Here is a 16,093-nt window from a genome sequence, read left to right on the forward strand (position 1 = left end):
ATAATAATACCCACATTCCTCGAGGCAGCGGTCGAGGAGGGGGAGTTGCAGCCATTTTTAACTCTAGTCTGTTAATCAGCTCTAAACCTAAACTAGATTATAATTCATTTGAAAGCCTCGTTCTTAGTCTTTTACATCCGACCTGGAAAACCTCACAGCCACTTTTATTTGTTATAGTGAACCGTGCTCCTGGCCCGTATTCTGAATTTGTATCTGAATTCTCAGAGTTTTTATCCAGTTTAGTTCTTAAATCAGATAAAGTTATTATTGTAGGCGATTTTAACATTCATGTTGATGTTGATAATGACTCCCTGGCTACCGCGTTTATCTCATTATTAGACTCCATTGGCTTCAGTCAGGGTGTACATGAACCCACTCATTGTTTTAACCATATCCTCGATCTAGTTCTGACGTATGGAATTGAAATTGATAACCTAAAACCTAGGTTTTTAACCTTTCCACAGAATCCCTCGCTATCGGATCATTATCTGATTACTTTTGATTTCTTTTTACTCGATTACACGCCACTCAGCAACAGTTACTATACTAGATGTTTATCAGATAGTGCTGTCGCAAAATTTAAGGAAAAGATTACTCCGTCGTTAAATTCAATACCAAGTCCCTCAGTAACAGAGGTTTCCTGTACCGACTTTAACCTCTCCCGAATTGATCATTTTGTCGATAGCGCCGTAGGCTCGCTGCGAACAACACTTGACTCTGTAGCACCTCTTAAAAAGAAGTTAAAAAAAGCAAAGAAAGTTCACTCCTTGGTATAACTCTCAAACCCGTAAATTAAAACAATTTCGCGAAAATTTGAAAGGAATTGGCGATTAACCAAACTGGAAGAATCTCGTTTAATCTGGACAGACTCAAAACTTATAAGAGGGGCCTCCGCAATGCCAGAGCAAACTATTACTCAGCATTAATAGAAGACAATAAGAACAACCCCAGGTTTCTTTTCAGCACTGTAGCCAGGCTGACTGAGAGTCAAAGCTCTATTGAGCCTTGTATTCCTTTAGCCCTTAGCAGTAATGATTTTATGAGCTTTTTTAATGACAAAATTCTAACTATTAGAGGCAAAATTCATGACCTCCTGTCCTCAGATAGTAACTATCTAACCTCAAACACAGCTGTAAAACCTAATATATATTTAGACTGCTTCTCCCCAATTTCTCTTCAAGAATTGACCGCAGTGATTTCTTCATCTAAATCATCAACGTGTCTCTTAGACCCCATCCCAACTAGGCTACTTAAGGAGGTCTTTCCTTTAGTTAACACTCATATATTAGATATGATCAATCTATCCTTATTAACAGGCTATGTACCACAGTCTTTTAAGGTAGCTGTAATTAAACCTCTATTAAAAAAGCTCACCCTGGATCCAGAGGTGTTAGCCAACTATAGACCAATGTCTAATCTTCCCTTTCTTTCAAAGATCCTTGAGAAAGTAGTCGCAGACCAGCTGTGTGATTTTCTCCATGATAATAATTTATTTGAGGAATTTCAGTCAGGATTTAGAGTGCATTATAGCACTGAGACAGCACTAGTTAAAATTACAAATGACCTTCTGATTGCTTCAGACAAAGGACTTGTCTCTGTACTTGTTTTATTAGATCTTAGTGCGGCGTTTGACACAATTGATCATCAAATTCTACTGCAGAGACTGGAACACTTAATTGGCCTAAAAGGTTCTGCACTAAGCTGGTTTAAATCTTATTTATCTGATCGTTTTCAGTTTGTTGACGTTCATAATGAATCATCCTTACGTACCAAAGTTTGTTTTGGAGTTCCGCAAGGTTCTGTGCTCGGACCAATCCTATTTCCTCTATATATGCTTCCTTTAGGTAACATCATTAGAAATCACTCTATACATTTCCATTGTTATGCGGATGATACACAGTTGTATTTATCGATGAAGCCAGAAGAAAGTAATCAATTAACTAAACTCCATAACTGCCTTAAAGACATAAAAACTTGGATGAGCACCAATTTCCTGATGTTAAATTCTGACAAAACTGAAGTTATTGTTCTTGGCCGCAAACAACTCAGAGACTCTTTATCTGATGACATAGTTTCTCTAGATGGCATTGCTCTGGCCTCTAGCACTACCGTAAGAAACCTCGGAGTAATATTTGATCAAGATTTGTCTTTTAATTCTCATTCAAAACAAACTTCACGGACTGCATTTTTTCATCTGCGTAATATTGCGAAAATTAGGCCTATCCTGACCTGAAAAGATGCAGAAAAATTGGTCCACGCTTTTGTTACCTCTAGGCTGGATTACTGTAACTCTCTATTATCAGGTAGCTCTAGTAAGTCCTTAAAAACTCTCCAGCTAATTCAGAATGCAGCAGCACGTGTACTAACAGGAACTAAAAAACGAGATCATATTTCTCCTGTTTTAGCTTCTCTGCACTGGCTCCCTGTAAAATCCAGAATTGAATTTAAAATCCTACTGTTAACTTATAAAGCTCTAAATGGTCAAGCTCCGTCATATCTTAGAGAGCTCATAGTGCCATATTATCCCACCAGAACACTGTGCTCTGAGAATGCAGGGTTACTCGTGGTCCCTAAAGTCTCCAAAAGTAGATCAGGAGCCAGAGCCTTCAGCTATCAGGCTCCTCTCCTGTGGAATCATCTTCCTGTTACGGTCCAGGAGGCAGACACCGTCTCCACATTTAAGACTAGACTTAAGACTTTCCTCTTTGATAAAGCTTATAGTTAGGGCTGGCTCAGGCTTGCCCTGTACCAGCCCCTAGTTAGGCTGACTTAGGCCTAGTCTGCCGGAGGACCCCCCTATAATACACTGGGCACCTTCTCTCCTTCTCTCTCTCTCTCTCTCTCTCTCTCTCTCGTATTCTATTACTGCATCTTGCTAACTCGGCCATTCTGGATGTCACTAACTCGGCTTCTTCTCCGGAGCCTTTGTGCTCCATTGTCTCTCAGATGAACTCATATCGCAGCGGTGCCTGGACAGCGTGACGTGTGTGGTTGTGCTGCTGCCGTGGTCCTGCCAGATGCCTCCTGCTGCTGCTGCCATCATTAGTCATTAGTCATACTTCTACTGTTATTATACACATATGACTGTCACACATGTATACTGCCAGATATTAATACATACTTTCAACATATTGTACCACAGTAGCAAGAACTATAACTATAATATTATTACTTTCAATAATGTTGTTGTAAGCTACTGTCATTACCTGCATCTCTCACTCTCTCTCTCTCTCTCTCTCTCTCTCGCTCTCTCTCTCTCTCATTCTGTCATACGGATTACTGTTAATTTATTATGCTGATCTGTTCTGTACGACATCTATTGCACGTCTGTCCGTCCTGGAAGAGGGATCCCTCCTCAGTTGCTCTTCCTGAGGCTTCTACCGTTTTTTTTTTTCCCCGTTAAAGGGTTTTTTTGGGGAGTTTTTCCTTATCCGCTGCGAGGGTCATAAGGACAGAGGGATGTCGTATGCTGTAAAGCCCTGTGAGGCAAATTGTGATTTGTGATATTGGGCTTTATAAATAAAATTGATTGATTGATTTTTTTTTTTTTTTTTTTACAACTTGAGTACTGAATACACTAATAACAGTACATCAATAAATGAAATAGATCAGTTGTGTTTTCAGTTGGACATAGGATAGCTCATCTGTGGTCACTGTCTGTTCTCTGAGGCTCTCACGTTTTGATAAACTTTGCTGTTTCCAGGACAACACACGTTTTCTCTCCCAGCAGGTACTGCATTTTCGCTGCATCACCGGATCGAGAGAACTCTTCACACTTCTGTGAGATCTGTGTGAAGAGTTTGTCTCTGATGTCCGAGTATCTGCTGCAGTGGAGCAGGAAGTGCTGCTTGGTCTCTGGTTGGTTCTGCTGGCAGAGCGAGCACACTTTGTCCTCTGGACGCAGCCAGCTGTGTATGTGTGTGGTCCCATCTCTATCCAGACTGTGATTACTGAGTCTGTAGGCGGTCACAGTTCTCCTCAGCCTCTCATCCTGTAGCCTCCTCAGGTACTCTGCTACACCATACTCTCTCTCTTTAGAGCTGAGTAACACTGCAGCCTGCTTTGGTTCTGGATCTCATTTCTCCAGAAGTTGATGTTGCTGAGTTTATGTTGGTTGAAGATCTGATTGGGGTGGTAGTGGGGCGTGGGGGTGTGGGTGGTATGTGTGGGGGCAGAGCTGAGTTTTAGTACTAACTGGCTAAGCTTGCTGTTCTGTATGGTCTCCTCTTGGCTTTGAAGGGCTTTGTATTGATATGAGTCGGGGTTGCTTGATTTTAAGTGGTTGTAGAATTTTAGAGATCGTTTTTGGATTTGGATCAGAATGGGAAATCGGCCCAGTTCTGCTCGGCAGCCATTGTTGGGGGTGTTTCTATGTACTTTCAAAATGTTTCTGCACATTTCTACGTGCAGTGTTTCTATTGGGTCCATGTCCCAATTCTTGAATTCTTGATTGTTGAGGGGATCCCATACTATGGATTCCCATATAGATTAATAGGTTTGATTATAGTTTGCATTATTTTTAGTCAGGCTTTAATGGGAATCTGAAGATGTGTGGAGTTTTTAATGGCATAGAAAGCCCTTCTTTCCTTCTCTCTGAGCTTGTTCACAGCCAGCTGAAAGTTCCCTGTGGAGGAGATCCTCAGGCCCAGGTAGCAGTAGCTGTTTGTGGGCTCTATGTTGATGGATATACATTGATTTGATTACATCATATGTTTCACCTCCTACTTCATTTTCTAATAGCTTTAGGAAAAGGCCTTGAAGCCAGATTGAGTCAAATGCTTTTTTGAAGTCAATGAAGCAGGAGAAGATTTTCTTGTTGTTTTGGTGGACTTGTTTGTTAATTAGGCTATGGAGGGCATAAATATGATCTGTGGTTCGATGTTTCAGTGTGAATCCAATCTGACTTCTACTCAGGATGTGATGTTGGTGGAGGAAGTCTTGTAGTGGGTGGTTGATGATGCTGCAGAACAACTTTCCTAAATTACTGCTGATACATATACCCCGGTGGTTTTCCGGGTCAAGTTTATCTCCATTTTTGAATATCGGTGTCAAGATTCCTTTGCTCCAGATGTCAGGGAAATAACCAACACTGAGAACAAAGTTAAATAATTTTAGTATAGCACTATTAAGTTTTTAATCTGCATATTTGATCATTTCACATAAGATACCATCAGGACTGTGGTAACTTCAGCTTTAAAAGAACCACTCGACAACATCTTGGCCGTAGTTGCAGTTCATATAAGGACAGCAAAATGAAAAGTACATACAGAGCTCGTCTGCTAACATCTCTGTCGGCGGGAGGTAAAGCATACAACAACATGCTGGAGGCGGAAGTGTCCTTCAAAATAAAATGGCACATACCAACCAGCTTATCTTTTACAACATCGACCCCTGGTGGGCGCATGGCTATTGTGCTCTTATTCTAATAAAGATTAACTTAATAATGTTCACATTACAACAAGGACCACTGGGCTTTTTCTGTCTTTGTTCTGGATTTTTGCTAATAACTCCTGCTCTGTGATTGGAAAGTCTTTAATCACAGATTCTAATGACTGGAGTTTTTTTTACAGAGGTCCTGTTGGGCTGAATTCAGATTTATTTCTCTCTATAGATTTTTCAAAGTGATTTTTCCATATTTGACCATTTTGAATAGGTAGGTCATCTTGCTGTGGTTTAGTGAGGTAGTTCCAATATTTCCAGAAATGTGTTGTGCCATTGGACTTTTCAATTACATCAAGTTGGTGTTGGATATGTTTCTCTCTTTTTGCTCTCAGTGTTCTTTTGTGTTGGTTTAATGTTTTACAGTATTGATGGCGAAGGTCAGGATTATTACATTGTCTGTGTCTTTGATTTGATAGTATCTCAATATTTTTCTCAAATTTTGGCAGTCAGAATCAAACCAGTTCTCTTTGCTTGGTTGTTTTGGTATACTATGTGATTTATTTTTCAATTTCAACATCTCTTTGTATGCCGACGATATTTTAATTTCTACAAAAAATCTATCTAATTCACTGTCTCATTTGCTTAAGACCTTTGAAAATTTTGGCAATTTATCTGGATATAGAATCAATTGGATGAAATCATCATTAGCACTTAGCAACTCCTATATATTCAAGTATACCACAGAAAATAGTGAAACGGGACTTTGTTCCAATTATTACATATATCTTTACTGTATGGCATAAAGTCCAGAAATTAGCAAAAACTTGTAATAAGTTCTTTCATCAATCTCCCACCTTTCGCAATTATTCCCTCTTAATAGGTAGCAAACCAATTATTTTTCCACAATGGTGTGACAAAGGCGTTCACAAATTCCAAGACATTGTGGGACAACAAGTTCTCTGTGAGTTTCTTGACTTACAAAAATCTTATAACCTTCCAGGCAATTCTTTTTTTCTATTTGCAGCTGCGTGCAGCAATGTGGGCTTATGGTGTTCCGTGGGATGCACATCTGGAAATGAATGAGTGAGTGACTGTATGGTTGAGTAGTGAGTGACTGAGTGACGATGCTTTGTTTATGTAAGATTTTCTATGTGATATTTTCTCCTTATTTGTATTTTTTTTCCTTTCCTTTAAAAAAAAATATAATTTTTCTATCTATTGTCACTATTACTATTTTTGTTGCTGTTGTAGCTAATGTTACTGTTTTGTATATATCTGCATAGGCCTGCAAATTCTACTGTGTCTTAGGCATGGGTTGGGGGGGTTAGGGTTGGGGCAGGTATTGTTGCCATTGTAATTTGTACTGGGTCACGCTGGACACAGAATAACTGCCTCTGTAACTTGAAAAAGAACAATATATAATTGATCTCCAAAAAAAAAAAAAGTAAAGACCTTAGATAGGTGGTACAATGTCGAGTTGAATGATGAGAAACAGGTGGTGAAATTTAGAAAAGATGTGGCTGAAGGATTGGATAGAACAGATAAATCATAACTTCAAGGAAAGTTGAAGTAAGTAGTGTTGCATTGTATGGAAAAGGGATACTTCAGCTGCCAGTATCTAGTTTAACAGAGGAATTTAAATGTACCAAGGTCAGGATGTCATCCCCCCCCTCTCTCTCTCTCTCTCTTTCACGCTTACCTGTCCTGTCCAATAAAGGCAAAAATGCCCCAAAAAATATCTTGGGGAAAAAAAAAAAGGAGTGTGGTTCCAAATCCAACCAAGGGGAGGAAATGGAAGACAGGCAGAGGCAGCTCTTAGGCATGTGCAGAGATTGTAGGTAATGTTCAGTTTGGCCAGGGAGGCCTGGGGCTTGGCTCAGACAAACCGGTATGGAATAAAGCAGGTCCCAAAGATAAAAGAAAGCTGGTTGTGGAACAGATACGTAGACAGGAGGAGATATTGACGGGTGCAAAGGCAGTGGCCCAGGCTAAGCAGGGACAGTGGTTGAATTGGGAAAGTGTAGAGAAGAGGAAGCTTAGTTGGAGGGACCTGTGGAATATGGAGGAGAATCGTATTAGATTCCTGGTAGGGGCTACATACGATGTGTTACCAACCACCCAGAACCTAAAACTGTGGGTAAATGGGGACCCATCATGCCCATTGTGTTCAGGTACCACAACCTTAAAGCATATTTTGTCAGGCTGTAAGGTTTGCTTGTCACAAGGCCGGTATACATGGTGACATAACTAGGTGTTTAAAAGTTTAGCTGCAGGCATCGAAGGGAAATGAAGACAGGCAGATTCAGAAGATTTTAAGAACAGGAGTTTAGCAATTCAGTTTGTCCGTGAGGGGGAGAAATACAGAAGTGTAGTACAGTAGTAAGGAGGTAAGGGTGTGGCCGCCTAGAGGGTGCTTGTGATTGGGAAATGCAAGTTGATTTAGGGGGAAAGCTTGTTGTTCCGCAGGAAATAGTTTGTACCACTCAGAGGCCTGACATAGTGTTGTGATCAGTGACTCAATGGATAGTTTATTTCATTGAGCTGACAGTTCCTTGGGAAGACTCAGTGGAAGAAACCTATGAAAGAAAAAAGCTTCGGTATACAGACTTAGGAGCAGAAGCTGAGCAGCGAGGGTGGAAAACTAGAATTTGTCCAGTGGAAGTGGGGTGTAATGTCAGTTGGGGGCCAGCAGGGGGACCTACTAAGCAGGGTACATAACTCCTTGAGATCAGGTGGAGAGATGCACCAATCAGTCCTCTCAGGATAAAATCCAGGAAGAGGAAGGTTAATGGTGCGTTCCAGGCAACCCGTAACTCGTGTTTTCACAACCTGTAACCCGTGAAAGTGCACTGGAACGGCAGTCAAACCCGTAACTTCCCACCCGTGAACTCGTACCAGATCGATGTACTCCCAGTTACGGTATCTGACGTCACACAGCCCTCTAAACCAATTACCTTACTCCCCTAAACAACAATGGCAGCCCTATGGATGCGGTGTTGATGCAGGTGATAAATGGTGAGAAATAGACATAAAATAACCCTAATGTTAACGCATTGGCAGCCGCTCTAACAGCTGGTTTCTAGTGCAAGAAGAAATCAATACAAAATACGTTTCCAAACACACAGATAACGTAAAAAATAGCCTATAATAGCATCTGTGACCCTATCCTCCTCAGTTTCACTCAAATAAGCAAGGAGCAGGTACCTTTGGCGATAGCAATAATGGGGAAGCACAAACAAACGGTTCGCCATGTTCGGAACGCTACAAAGTTGTAACTCGTGACTTGAACTTGTGACTTACGAGTTCAAAAGCCTGCCTGAAACACACCATAATTAAATGTGGGAGTGGCCTATTTGAGTCCCTTTTGTTTGAGACCATGCTGCAAGGTGAGTGTGTGGCTGATTCTGCGACTTTATCTTCTCTATCTCCTTTAACTATAACCTTTAACAACAGCTGGGCCCAACAGCCCAGCCTTTTTGATATTTCCTCTATAGAGACGTTACCACAACAGAGTAAAAAGGGAAAAATGCCGGCGTGAAACAGCAGAGGCACTTTATCAACCTGGTGAGTACTGCCATTGGCACCAAGCTAGCAAAGTGTGTTAAGAGTGTTATTGTTCTACTGAACTGTGTCTGTCTGTCTGTCTGTCTCTCTCTCTCTCTCTCTCTCTCTCTCACTTTACTGGCATGAAAGTTGTCTCTGTTTTCTCATGCCATGTAGCAGCAATTTGCATCTTTGTTCTGCATAGACAGCCCAGTTCTATGAAAAGAACATCTTTCCAGCAGTTAAATACTTCTTTAAGTGAGAAAGACTATTCTTGTGGTACTACCACCTTTGAAAGCCCATACTAAAAAGAGCATATTAACAGACATTTTCTTACTTTCTATCAATAAGCAGTAATTAGGAGGTTATTAAGGAAAAACTTTTAGTTAATGGCCTTGTAGTTGGCAACTTTAATGACAATAACTTTGTCATGTTTGCTAAAACTGTCACGACATTGACACAATAGTACATGATCAAGAACAAAAACAACCAATCAGAGCAGAAAAGTCTGTGTAAGATGTGTAAATGGTTTGTAAGGCAGGGAATAACTTAACCTGCTTCCTCAATAGCTTCCACTTTAGTTTGGAGAGGTGCTGCCAGCATTACTACACAGGAGCGGACATGTATGGAAAATGCACATGTAATAACAGTTATGAGTACCTGAGACATAATGTTAAAATTATTATGTTTTTTAAGACACCTTAGTCTGTTGATCTTATGTACTTCTTTACATCAAAAGAAAGGGAAACATTTGGAGGTGTGGGTTTTCATAGGTTCATGTGCATAGTTTAACTGGTCTAGACAACTTGAGATCAAATGTGGCTGCATGCGACCCATGAACTAAATGAAGTTTGACATCTTGTCCTAATACTAGGTGGAAAGGAAGTCAAGTCAAGTGTGTTTGCATCTGGAGATGACAAATGCACTGCTGTGTACTTACGTTTTCATGTTTGAAGAAGCATAGCATCTTCAGCTCCCGAAATACCCTCTTGCAAGAAACAAGGTTTTGGAAGACATTGGGCATTTTTTTGAGGGCAACTCGCTTTCCATCTCGGGGGTCCGTCACTGACCTGGGTGAAGAGGACAAACACTAAGGTTCAGTGGCTCTTAGGAGGATTTAGCACTTTAATATTGTTGATGTTAGGTTAATAGAGTAACTCTGAAATATTCAATAACTGCTACATTACATGATCAGACACCTACAGTATCACTCCATCTCAGTGACTACAGGCTAGTGTGGGGTATATGGGTGACTGCCACCATAAAGTCTTACAGAGAATTCTGATCTCTAAATCAAGACAGATAAGCAGAATATTAAGGGACAAACGAGTCCATTTATGATCCCATCCCCTTTTTATGGCCATTATCTTGCTTTCCTCTGGCCATGACGAAAAATCACACAATACAAGCTGTGGCGCCTCTTAGGGATGGCAGGGTTGGGGTGTGGCATGGCCACCCTGATACAATTGCTGGCCCTCCACTGGCCCCCACTCATGAAAATAATCGAAAGTAACTGGAGGCTGACATTTCTGTCTTTATGAAACTGTGATACGCTCATTTAAAAGCCAGTGTGCAGCTAGGCTAGATTTTGGTGAGGGAAAAACAGGTATGGCCATTTTCACAGGGATCCCTTGACATCTCACCTTCAGATATCTTAATGAAAATGGATTCACTGGGTACCCAATAGCCTCCCCTTTACAGACATGCCCACTTTGTGCTAGTCCCATGTAGTTTTTGGCATAAAACATGAAGTATCTTGCATGCAGTATATATGTGTTATTTTTGCATATTCTAAAAGTTGTGCATTTGAATATTTCTGCATACTCGCCTGGGGTCCCTAAAGAGACTTGAAATTGAAAAATGTCCTGAAAGCTGAGACTCAATGACTCAATGAGCCCAAATTCATTCATGTGTGATGATGTTAGTCTGTATAGTGGCCATTTAATTGTCCTGAAACTAGTAGGCATTTTGTTAATTTTTAAAAGGGAAACATAATTGAGCATAGGGCCATTATACTTCTATCATAATGTTCGAAGCCCTTATACACTCCAAACTTTCAAAGTTCGAATAGGGCCTGACCAAAATACTAATTTTTAAACTGATTTTTGACTAGAAAAACTTGACACTTGCTGTGCTGCATCTCAAATTCATCATTATGTTCCGTACTTTCAGAAGATGCATACCACTTCTGTGGGGCAGATACTGTTGACCTTCTATCTCATCCTAAAAATGGCTGTCCCTGGCATAGTTTTCAACTACATGTACTTCAACAGCATAATAGAATTCCTGCCTTTTGGTTTTGGTGTGCCACCCCAAAATTGGGGGCTCCACCACATAAAAGGAAAAAAAAAGACTGATTTTTGCATGCAAAATAGAACGTACATTCATTGATGAGTTATGTTTAGCTAACATACTCGAACAAAGGGAAGTTTGTGTTAACATGTTGGTTTTGATGTAGAAACCAGGGAAACTAACCAAGTTTCTGTCTCCTCCTGATCCTCCATCAAGGAGTTGTTTGGAATTTAGTTTAATATTATGATATGTGTTTGGTGCCATTCTAAAGGTAGGGGACCTTAACATTCATTTAAGAATTAAAAATGTCAAGTAAACAATATTAATTCCAATTCTATGAAAAGGGAAAAAAAATCTAACCAAATTCAAATCAAAGGTTTCTGATGGGAGTGGTTTTGGTTTCATGTCGCTGTCACTGAAACTCTGGAGGACTCATATAGCAACTCTTTATAAAAAGAGACTTTATAAAGACACAGAATTGAATGAGGTCTAGCAAAAGCTGTGAAACTGACTCCGCCCCAACAAGAGGGAGGGTGAAAAGCTGACAAGCTGTCAGCTGACAGAGAGAGAGATGGAGAAATTCGATTCAAGCCCAATCACCATGCAGCAGCCGATAATGTCCGAAAATACCACAGTGTGAAGAAGAGCATGCTGCCCTGTCCCTCCATTGCCATCACGTGTCAGGTGAAGCAGTACATCTTCTGTGTGTTAATGAGCTGATGCTTAATTTCTTAAGAACTTTATAAGCATTGGACTAAAAGATCTATTTGAAAATTGCTGTATTTAACTGCTTCACACTCTTTCCTGGTGCTTCTTACACTCTCAACTGCTAAATGATGCATTAATCTCTAAAATCAAATTTATTGGTCAGCATTAAGGACAGCTACAGACTCTACCTGGTCTACACAGTGGTCTGCTTTCATTTACAAATTCACTGATGTATTCATTGTACTCATTTATTCAGAATTTTTCTGTTTGTCAGGTAGGACACTAAATTGTATAATTAAAAGTTCAATAAACTTCCATTTATAAAGAACCAGATCTTTTGATTTGTGTTTGTGAAATATAAGGCCACTGTACACTGGGCCAAGAACTCTAAAGCAGTCTTAGAGACTAAGCTCACTGGCTATAATTTTGTCTTTTCAAAAAGGCTGGTGCCTGAAGGAAAATTTAATCTTACATAAATTCCATGATTGAAGACAATTTTTTATTTCTGATAGCTGAAGGTAAGTTCTATCACTCGACCACACCATTTGAACCAGTTCAAAAGTGTGTTTACTATGCATGATTTTTTGTTATTATTGTTACATTTTTTTGGTTTTCATTAATTCATAATATATCAATCAATCAATTTTATTTATAAAGCCCAATATCACTAATCACAATTTGCCTCAGAGGGCTTTACAGCATATGACATCCCTCTGTCCTTTGGACCCTCGCCGCGGATAAGGAAATACTCCCCCAAAAAAATCCTTTCACGGGGAAAAAAATGGTAGAAACCTCAGGAAGAGCAACTAAGGAGGGATCCCTCTTCCAGGGCAGACAGATGTGCAATAGATGTCGTCCACAACAGATCAACATGATAAATGAACAGTAATCCATATGACACAATAAGACAGAAAGAGAGACAGAGAGAGATGCAGGACAGACGGTAATGACAGTAGCTTACAACAACATTAATTAAAGTAATAATATTATAATTCTAATTACGGCTATTGTGGTACAATATGTTGAAAGTCCATATCAAAATCTGATATTATACAACAGTTAGTTCTGGCCCTGCAATCTGATTGGTCGAGAGACAGTAAAACCGTGATGATACTGGAGTACAACATCACGGTTATTTCACTGTGTTATGTATCACTCCACCTCACAGCTGATTGCAATCAACAATCAAATCAAAAATGACGGTTAGTGTCAGTTAGGTCAGCGGTTGCGTTGTAGGCTAATTCATTCTTCCACTGTCAAACAGCCAAAAATATGGAATTATTTCCTAAAATAAGTTTTGAATTGAACTATGAATGGTCATCAGAGGAAGATGAGGGAGAGGAGAAGCTGAATCCATCTGAGCACATATCCAGGTTTGTCAATGTTTCATCAGCGGAGCTCAGTGACTTGAAGAAAAGCAAGAAAGAAGCTAACACTGTGAGGTGGACAAAATGGGCCGTCAACTGCTTTCAAACTTGTCGGCTGTGCCTGTGAAGCGACAGTCCACCATGCAGTCACCAGAGACTTATTTCACGTGCTGCACAATTAATGGAAATGTGCAGATAATGTGTATAAAGAGTAAGTGCCTGGTGCACCATGTTTGGGTTACATAGCAACAGTGACAGCAGAGTCCTGAGGGAACTATTTTTGTTGGCGGAAGACAAATAAAATCCTTAAATTATCTATTTTGTCCTTATTATTCAACATTTCTTAATCAGCCTTGCTTGTTTAACTGTTGAACTGTTGTATAAAAGCAATATCACACTCGAGCTTGTGATGTTATACTCGTATATCGTCACGGCCTGCAGCCTCGTGTCTATGACCGAATCACAGCCGTGACGATATACGAGTATAACATCACGAGCTCAAGTGTAATATTGCTTAAGTATACATATGTGACAATAATCATAAGTGTGTAATAACAGTAGAAGTATGACTAATGATAACAGCAGCAGGAGGCATCAGGCAGGACCACAGCAGCAGCACAACCACACAAGTCACACTATCCAGGTACCGCTGTGATATAAGTTGTGAGACAGTGGAGCACAAGGGCTCCGGAGAAGAAGCTGAGTTAGTGACATGCAGTACAGCCGAGTTAGCGAGATGCAGTAACAGGAGTGTTAGCAAAGGAGAGAGAGAAGGAGAGAAGGTGCTCTATGTATTATTGGAGGTCCCCTGGCAGACTAGGTCTAAGTCAGCCTAACTAGGGGCAGGTACAAGGCAAGCCTGACCCAGCCCTAACTATAAGCTTTATCAAAAAGTTAACTCTTAAATCTAGTCTTAAATGTGGAGATGGTGTCTGCCTCCCGGGCCGCAACAGAAGATGATTCCACAGGAGAGGAGCCTGATAGCTGAAGGCTCTGGCTCCTGATCTACTTTTGGAGACTTTTGGGACTGAGAGCAACCCTGCATTCTCAGAGCGCAGTGTTCTGGTGGGATAATATGGCACTATGAGCTCTCTAAAATATGATGGAGCCTGACCATTTAAAGCTTTGTTCGTTAGGAGAAGGATTTTAAATTCAATTCTGGATTTTACAGAGAGTCAGTGCAGAGAACCTAAAACAGGAGAAATATGATCTAATTTCTTAGTTCCTGTTAGTATACGTGCAGCTGCGTTCTGAATTAGCTGGAGAGTTTTTAAAGACTTATTAGAGCTACCTGATAATAGCAAGTTACAGTAATCCAGCCTAGAGGTAAGCGTGGACCAATTTTTCTGCATCTTTTCAGGTCAGGATAGGCCTAATTTTCGCAATATTACACAGATGAAAAAACGCAGTTTGTGAGGTTTGTTTTAAATGGGAATTAAATGACAAATCTTCGTCAAATATTACTCTGAGATTTCTTACAGTAGTGCTAGAGGCCAGAGCAATGCCACCCAGAGAAACTATATCATCAGATTCTCTGAGGTGTTTGGGGCCAAGAACAATAACTTCAGTTTTATCTGAATTTAACATCAGGAAATTGGTGCTCATCCAGGTTTTTATGTCTTTAAGGCATTTTTGAAGTTCAGTTAATTGATCAGTTTCTTCTGGCTTTATGGATAAATACAATTGTGTATCATCTGCATAACAATGGAAATTTACAGAGTGATTTCTAATGATGTTACCTAAGGGAAGCATATATAGAGTGAATAGGATTGGTCCGAGCACAGAGCCTTGTGGAACTCCAAAACAAACTTTAGTATGTAGAGATGATTTCATAATTAACATGAACGAACTAAAAATGATCAGATAAATAAGATTTAAACCAGGTTAGTGCAGAACATTTAAAGCCAATTAAATGTTCCAGTCTCTATAGCAGAATTTGATGGTCAATTGTGTCAAACGCCACGCTAAGCTCTAATAAAACAAGTACAGAGACGAGTCCTTTGTCTGAAGCAATCAGAAGATCATTTGTAATTTTGACTAGTGCTGTCTCAATGCTATGATGCACTCTAAATCCTGACTGAAATTCCTCAAATAAATTATTATCATGGAGAAAATCACACAGCTGGTCTGCGACTACTTTCCCAAGGATCTTTGAAAGAAAGGGAAGATTAGATATTGGTCTATAGTTGGCTAACACCTCTGGATCCAAGGTGGGCTTTTTAAAAGAGGTTTAATTACAGCTACCTTAAAGGACTGTGGTACATGGGTCCATGTCACTGGTCCGACAGCCCATTGGTCCGACATCCCATTAGCCTGACAGTCCGCGGTGCTGAACGGCTCCTGGCGGGCGTATTTCTACCTTGATGGTGCGCCGCGACCGGCTCTGGGTCAGCTGGGAAAGGCTTGAGGTGAAGCAGGCTCACAGCTTATGTGTTTGTCACTTTCTTTTTCATTTTAACCTACACCATGATCTTTTCCTAACCCTAACCAGACCTTAACCACAGGGCACCATGATGATTTCGGAACGAACTTCGGAACAATGGGTTTAATATGGTCAGAACAATGGGATGTCGGACCAATGGGCAGTTCCCTGGTACATAGCCTGTTAATAAAGATATACTGATCATGTCAAATATGTGAGTGTTAACTAAAGGTAAGACTTCCTTAAGTAGCCTAGTTGGGATGGGGTCTAAGAGACACGTTGATGATTTAGATGAAGAAATCATTGCGGTCAGTTGTTGAAGAGAAATCGGGGAAAAGCTATCCGAATATATATTAGGTCTAACAGCTGTGTTTGAGGG

The 16,093-nt window shown here is 40.3% G+C and overlaps 1 protein-coding gene across 4 annotated transcripts in view; it reads right to left on the reverse strand.

Annotated features, from left to right (window-relative positions):
* Window positions 1-16,093, reverse strand: part of nlk2 (nemo-like kinase, type 2) — a 205,841-nt gene that overhangs the window by 79,650 nt on the left and 110,098 nt on the right. For all 4 annotated transcript variants that reach the window (XM_033631279.2, XM_033631277.2, XM_078166837.1 and 1 more), the window contains exon 2: window positions 9,866-9,995. In XM_033631279.2, coding sequence (XP_033487170.1) covers window positions 9,866-9,995 — 130 coding nt within the window. The remainder of the gene's footprint in view (window positions 1-9,865; window positions 9,996-16,093) is intronic.

Source organism: Epinephelus lanceolatus, chromosome 4, assembly GCF_041903045.1.
Source record: "Epinephelus lanceolatus isolate andai-2023 chromosome 4, ASM4190304v1, whole genome shotgun sequence".
Lineage (NCBI taxonomy): Eukaryota > Metazoa > Chordata > Actinopteri > Perciformes > Serranidae > Epinephelus > Epinephelus lanceolatus.